The sequence below is a fragment of the Eretmochelys imbricata genome, chromosome 3, assembly GCF_965152235.1.
Source record: "Eretmochelys imbricata isolate rEreImb1 chromosome 3, rEreImb1.hap1, whole genome shotgun sequence".
NCBI lineage: Eukaryota > Metazoa > Chordata > Testudines > Cheloniidae > Eretmochelys > Eretmochelys imbricata.
Window position 1 is genome coordinate 135,193,666 of NC_135574.1, and position 7,851 is coordinate 135,201,516.

Genomic DNA, 7,851 nt, shown 5'->3' on the forward strand with positions numbered 1-7,851 from the left:
CTCCTTGCCTCTCTCTCCTTTCTGGTTGTGCTCTGTATGTTCATATGTTGTACTCAACCCACCCCTTTTCTGGTGTCGTTCTCTGTGGTGTGTCTGTTTCATGTGCGTTATGTGTTAGCTACTTCTTCCTCCTTTAAATTGATGGTGTTCCTCATGACCTGCTTTGGCAATACCTCCAATGAACATCCTCTTGTTCCATGGATCCAATCTTCTGGTGATGCACATTTGTCATCTGTACGAAAATGGTGATGATCTCCTGCCTGTCTTTGATATCTCAAACCTTCCCTCATATATTCCTTATGCTACTTGGATCAATAGAAGAAGAATGGGCTGATGGACCATGATGATTTCAGAGCTTGCTTAATTTCAATGGGTTATGATTTGGTATGAATTTTAAGATACAATGAAATTCGTTTTGCATATCGGTAATCATGCTAACCACGTCAGCATTAAAGGTTACCATAGTTTGAACATATTACTAACAATAATATTTACACTTTGGCTATCAATTCCAATTTTTTTCTATCCTTTAAAAATGTAAAAAAAACATTAAAAGTAAAAATATACCCCCTGAAGACACCTATTTTATGGTTTGTTGCATTTAGCTTTGATTTATGAAGTATATTCCATGAAATGTACATTGTATCAAATAAATATACAATTAAGTTCTTTCAGTTTATAGATCTATAAATTAGCTTTTTGTCTGCATAAAAAAGAATTATTCTGAGGCTTTAATACTCCTAATTCTTGAAAGGAAACTGTAGGGTTGAGATTTATTTATTTAAAATCTCTACATTTTTCATTCTCTTGTAACTGAAAAAAAATCTTAGGAATAAATGTAATTGTTGCCATGTATTAGGGAGATTTTAATAATTGTTTCTGCCAAATGTAGATACCATAATAACAAAGTGTATATTAATTGCTAAGAAAAGCCTCAGTCCTGCAAGCTGCTCTGTGTGGGTCAACCCTCTTTAATGTCATTGTGGTACCACACTGATGCAAGGGTCCATCTGTGCAGAGTTAATTTTTATTCATATACTTCAATGGGAGCAAGAACAGATTTAGAAGAGATGATGGTATCAAGTTATTCTTTGAACATGTGAATTTAACATATCTTTGAATAGAATAGAGAAACCAGTATGACATTGAGCAGAACTGAACATGCATTGAATGCTTTGCATTAAAGTAACAGCTCAATTTAGGCCCCAAATTTAGATTCTGTTTGGAAAAAAATGTGTGAGGGGGGCACTTTCCAAGCTTCATAAGAATCAAAATGTTTTCATTACTTTTGAATATGTTTAACCAGTCCTCTTCAATGTTGTCCCAAATACAACATAACAGCTTTGTTGTGGTAGTGCAGAAAGTGATACTAATTATAAAGAGCAAGTGAAACCTCTGGAGACTAGTTATACTGTACAAAGGAAGAGAAACGGAAAAGATAAACAAACTTGTCACTCCATTTGTAACAAGGGAGACGCTGGTGTATGAATGTGTACCATATACCCATGCAGCTTCACTTACCCTGGTCAAGGCCAAGGACTCAGTGCATCTTAAGTTCAGCACATGCTGATTAAGTGCTTTGCTGGACTGAGGCGAGAGTGCTCAGCTCTTTTCAGGACCGAGCCTGTGGTAGCAGAGAAACTTGATAGAGTGCTAAAAACAGAGAGAATATATTTTTTAATAAAGGATTAAGTCAAAACTCTATCATGCCACTATTTTTAAAAAAGATGGAAATTAATGATCCATTATAAATGATTTAGATTTAGTGTAGAAAATATTTCAGGAAGCAGAAAGTTAATTGAAGGGCACATACAATACTTTTAGGACATTTTCAAAGGTGCCTAAATCCCATTTTCAAGAGTGATGTAGGCACTTTTGCTCCTAAGTCATATTGACTTTCAGTCACATTTAGGCTCCTAAGTCATTTTTGACAATGAGACTTAGGCTTCTGAGTCACTTAAGTATTTTTATAATTTTTCCCAGAGCCTCTAGTAGTATGTCATAAAGATACATTATGTTGAAATTTGGTTTTACAGTTACTATCTTTTTCTTTCTGAATTTCGTCAAAGGGTGAGGCAGAGTTTGCCCGAATTATGTCCCTTGTTGATCCCAATGGGCAGGGAACCGTCTCTTTCCAGTCCTTCATTGACTTCATGACCAGAGAGACTGCAGACACAGACACGGCTGAGCAAGTCATCGCTTCTTTCAGAATCCTAGCTTCAGATAAGGTCAGTCCTTTTGCTCCTAGCTGTAAGGAATTCCCTGTATTTCAACAGCAGTGTTGTTTAACCTTCCTTTGATGAAAGTCTTGAACAAACTGTCTAGTATATCTAGGGTCTGGTTTTCATTAAGAAGACTAAAGTGCTCACCGTTCATTCTTGTGGTACTGGTTTGTACTTCGACCCAAGCATCTAACAGGAATGCAAGTGGAATTCAAAGCTGGGTCCTTATTCCTTCACATCACAAAGAACTAACATAACATGTAGATAATGGCACAGAGAGTACACTTATAAAGTTTGTGGATGATACCAAGCTGGAAGGGGGTTGTAAGTGCTTTGGAGAATAGGATTAAAATTCAAAATGATCTGGACAAACTGGAGAAATGGTCTGAAGGAAACAGGATGAAATTCAATAAGAACAAATGCAAAGTACTCCACTTAGGAAGGTTTCAGAGTAGCAGCTGTGTTAGTGACTGCCTTGGAAGGAGCACTGTGGAAAGAGATCTGGGGGTCATAGTAGATCACAAAGCTAAATATGAGTCAACAGTGTAATACTATTGCAATAAAGTGAACATCATTCAGGGATGTATTAATTAGCAGGAGCATTGTAAGGAAGACACAAGAAGTAATTCTTCTGCTCTACTTCACACTGATAAGGCCTCAGCTGGAGCATTGTGTCCAGTTCTGGGCGCCACATTTCAGGAAAGATGTGGACAAATTGGAGAAAGTCCAGAGAAGAGCAACAAAAATGATTAGAAGTCTAGAAAACATGACCTATGAGGAAAGATTGAAAAAATTGGGTTTGTTTAGTCTGGAAAAGAGAAGACAGAAAGGGGACATGATAACAGTTTAAGTACATAAAAGGTTGTTACAAGGAGGAGGGATAAAAATTGTTTTCATTAACCTCTGAGGATAGAACAAGAAGCAATGGTCATAAATTGAAGCCAGGGAGGTTTAGGTTGGATATTAGGAAAAACTTCCTAATTGTCAGGGTGGTTAAGCACTGGAACAAATTGCCTGGTGAGATTGTAGAATCTCCATCATTGGAGATTTTTAAGAACAGGTTAGACAAACACCTGTCAGGGATGGTCTAGTTATTATGTAGTCCTGCCTTGTGTGCAGGGGACTGGACTAGATGACCCATTGAGGTCCCTTCTAGTCCTACACTTCTATGGTTCTCTGATAAGATAAGATGCATTGAATAGTTTTTGCTCAGTGACACAGCTGCATATACAGTGGTCATAATCTGCTCTCATGCATGTCCATGGAACAGTATTGTTTAAGGGGGTAAAATCTTCTTCATAATCTCTTTTCTGACTTCCGTTGCTTTGCCTGGGTGTGGCAGAGATGAGAATTTTGGCTGAGCAAAATACCATGGGGTGGTATGGAGCTGCCTGTCCCAGGAGAGCTTTGGGAAGCATTATCCTTCCTCCAGACGCTGGGCACACACAGGGAATGAAACTGCTGCACATCTCCCAAGGAAAGCAGAGCATGTTCTCCTCTCCACAGCCAGCTCTGCTGGCCAAGGCAATGCAGGAGTAGGAGTTGAGGAACATGCAATAGGGAAGAACAGTGGTTTCATAACTCACTCCCCTTTTGGAGTAGTCTGTGACTGTGTCCCAGAGAGTGCTGCCAGCAAGCTGTTCTGTGCTCAGACTAGAACAGGACTGCAATGCCACCAGGCAGACTCAGTCTGGCCCCTGATATTGATTTTGTGATCTCGACTAAGAAGGACTAGACTTTGAATTCCAAACACATTTCAAATAGGAGTTTGTGCTGAAGATCACACCGAGTTCCCAAGAAAGTGAGATATGAACGTTTTGCTGTTATTTTAAATAATGTCACAGGTGTCCAGAGTGGCATTCCTAGGTCATTCTAAATTGAAAGCAGTAATTATTGTAATAAAAATGTTTATCTAAAAACTTATTATAATATTGAAGTCAACGGTATATAACTAAGGCTAGACTTTGACCCTGTCTATTTGCTGAGAGGATTATTCCTACCAGCTCATGGCTGAAGTTACGACTCAGGAGGAGAAATATTCTTGATCTTGCAAAAACAGGCAGGAAGTCCTAGTTTATTAATATTAGTTAAATAATCTGTTCTGTATCTGGGTTTTTTAAAAATAACTTTTTTTTTTTCAGCCTTATATTCTCGCAGACGAGCTGCGGCGAGAACTGCCTTCTGAACAAGCTCAGTATTGCATCAGAAGAATGCCTGCCTACTCTGGTCCAGGTGCCGTTCCTGGAGCTCTGGATTATACCTCATTTTCATCAGCATTGTATGGAGAAAGTGACCTGTAATTCAGGAATTGGTGGTACTCATTGTATGTGCTGGAAAAAACAACTACCCTGATTTCCCAGTTTGCTTCTTGAAAGCTTTGACAAAATGAGTTAAAAATTATTTTTACAAATATAGTAGGTACATTCAGTGTCAAATATTAGAAATGCAAATAACTAGCATATATTTCAGTGTGCAGCACTAGTAGGTATCTGCATTGATGGTATTAGTTTATCTGGCCTATATATTATTAAAATGTATTTTAAAGAAAAGGTAAATCACTAATTTTAAAAAAATATATTAAATTTGAGACCTATTCAGATAAAAAAAATTAAAGCTTGTGAAAATAAAAACTATTCAGACTAACAAAATATTTTGCCATTTTCAAACATTCTTCATCCCATATATGCTGCTTTTACTATGTTCATAGAGCTACATGTTAGAAGTCATACTTTTTTCTTTCATATAAAAATATTACTTTACAGATTTTATGGTTTTGTATGGTTTTACTGGTGGAGTTTAATAAAATAAAAAATGCAACTTTTCAGAGAAGAAAAATACCCATCAAGTAAAATACTTAACCACTAAAATAATCCCAAACTGTATTTTTATATCTTTTAAAGGTGGTTTTCTATTAACACAGAGCTGTAACATCAGAAGCATAATCCTGCAAACTCATAATAATTATTATCTTAATATCTTGTAATAAATCAACAAGCAGTACTTTTCCTTTTAAGCCCTTTACTTTGCAGCTGAGAGAGCACAACTTTTACAATCAGGAAATAGTAAGGAAGCTAATTCATGTAAATTGTATTATTTTGAAACTCTCAGTCATGTCTATTTTGAATAGATTCTTTGTTTCCTACTGTGTGAAACCCAGTTCTTTGTTTTTTTGGTGAACAACCTGCATCATCCCATGTGATGCAAAATCCTATCTGAACTAGCTTGAGTATGGTTGTGTTGCAGTTTTAACTGTATGTCACATACAGAATTCAGATTATAGTTTGTCTTCACTTCTGTTGAATGGCAGTTCTGCTACCATATGCTAGTTTGTTTTATCGGAGTCATGCTTCCATCTTGACAACCTGTAGAGAAATAAAGCAATCACTTTTTTTACTTGAATCCTAACAGACACTGAAAAATGCAATGTAACCAAACAAAACATTCACAAATGGTGAAGTTGTGAACTGTACAATCCAGTGCTACTAAAGCAATGATGTGCCTACTAAATAAACTCTGCTTTTCAAAACTTTATGAAGATTCAGTCATTGAGATTCATCTCGTGTTTCGTCTAAAGAACCAGAAATATTTCTACACATTAAAATAGGTTTAGATTTCTCCATTTGCTTAAAAGAATAAACATTCCATGCATTATCCCAGTTGGAACAATGCATACAACATTGTTGGAGCCAGTGTCTTGGCTGGCTAACAAATTAGTTGGTGAGGGGCAGCTATGATCTAGTGGTCTAAGGCCAGGGCTGGGATTGAATAGAACTGGGTTCTGTTCCCTACTCTCTGCCTTGGGCAAGTACCTTAACCTCTCTGTACCATTATTTTTTTCTCACTTATAAAAGGTAGATGACGCTTATCCACTTTGATGAATTGCTTTGAAACCTATAGATGAGAAGCACTACCTAAGTGCTAAGAATGATCATGTCTTTATTTGATTTTAATACTTGGATTAATATGGAATTTCCCCGACTGCTATCCAAATGAATGCTCAGGAGGCTGTACAGCTGAATCCTGTTGAAAAGATTCGTTAAGAGTATATCCCATGTTCACTGTTGTATGTGAATGAATGTGTGTCTGTAAACCAGTGAGCTTCCAAATTAGGCACAGGCATGGAAACAAAATCTGTTTTACGGAAACAAAGAGTTATACTGAACGTTTTAATGCAAAGGCAGTTCAGTGTGGTTATAACTGGCACTTCCACAAACTACAAAATTTTTTACATGCAGCTGAGTGCTGCTTCAAAAAGCATGAAATTCTTCCCTATCTTTGAAAGCACTGAAACATTCGTTCTTTCATCTGAATGTTCCACTGATCAGGATAAGCGAGGAACAAAGCCATCAGCACCAGTAGGAAATAGCATTTGTAAAATAATGTTTGATCCATGGAACAAGTCTGTGGTGTCCAAAAAAAAACAGCAAGCAGAACTAGCCTTAAAGCACACAGTAACCTACACAAGAAGAGATTTAATCCCCCATCCAAACCTACCTAAAGATTTTATACTGTACTTGTCATCTGGCTGTTCCTTACACTTAAAAAAAAATTAATATAAAGTTTCCCTCCCTCTCCATATATTTGTTTGTTTATTTACAGAAACCGAAGTTAAATAATTGAGTTTTGTTCTGAAGGGGGAGAAATTCATGGTCTTTTTGATATTTTCTGGGAGTGAGTTCCGGAGTTGTGGGACAGCCAGTGAGCAAGCACTGTCCATTGTGCTCACAAGCATTCGCCTTTGTGCCTGACGGTTGCATTGTTCTACTGAACCACTTTGTTTACATTTGGGGCTGGTGGCTGAATTGGCATTTGCTGGCTATGATGCTCTGATTAGATCCATCCCAGACTCCTAGGTGTAATGACCTGCAATATTCAACCCTAGAAGTCATGGATCATTATGGCCAAAATGGGGGCAAACATCCTAATGAGTTTTAAGATAGATCTTGTTAAATTTGTGAATGGGATTAGGTGACGGGATTGCCTGTGACAGCAGGGGACTGGAGTCAGTGGCCTAGGAGGTCCCTTCCAGTCCTATGTTCCTACATTAAAGTGGGATACGATAGAGCAGAACCAGTATTCCAGTCAGTAGTAGGTGCTAGAGGATGTTTTTAACACCCATGGATATTGTGAGTTAGTGAGGAGTCGAGGAAGACTCCAAGGCTGTAGACTGTCTTAACGATTGTAGGGCTGAGTCTCTCTCGATGGAGGTGATGTTATGGGCATGGCCAGTTATTTGAAGCACATCCCTCTTCCAACAGCATTGCCTCCATTTGTCCTGGTTCATTTTCAGCCAACTATTCTTCAGCCAGGTGCTGACAGCACCCAGGCACTGGGGTATTTAGGAGACCGTAATGTCAGTGTTTGATGTTAACAAAATGCAGAGCTGATGTTGTCTGCCTATCGCCTTTAATAGAGATTCCAGAAGCTCTTGTTTTCTTATTCATTAGTCACAAAAGGGCTGGATCAGAGATGCCAGTAGTAGTTAGTGGCTTCTATTTCAGTTAGAATTTCCAGGACTTCATGCTGTTCCAAATCTTTGGCAGGATCATGCTGTGTTATTGATTACACACTCAGCTTGCTCCTGGTGTCTGCGCAGACCATCCCATGTACAGGTGATGTAATGAAGAAG

General features: G+C 37.9%; 1 protein-coding gene across 14 annotated transcripts in view; it reads left to right on the forward strand.

Annotated features, from left to right (window-relative positions):
* ACTN2 (actinin alpha 2) overlaps window positions 1–4,522 on the forward strand; it is an 87,893-nt gene extending 83,371 nt beyond the window's left edge. For 8 of the 14 annotated variants that reach the window (XM_077811860.1, XM_077811850.1, XM_077811849.1 and 5 more), the window contains 3 exons: window positions 319–384; window positions 2,070–2,228; window positions 4,364–4,522. In XM_077811860.1, the coding sequence (XP_077667986.1) occupies window positions 319–384; window positions 2,070–2,228; window positions 4,364–4,522 (384 nt within the window). The remainder of the gene's footprint in view (window positions 1–318; window positions 385–2,069; window positions 2,229–4,363) is intronic. The other 6 variants (XM_077811848.1, XM_077811851.1, XM_077811855.1 and 3 more) reach the window with 1 other exon arrangement.
* The last annotated feature ends 3,329 nt before the right edge of the window (window positions 4,523–7,851 follow it).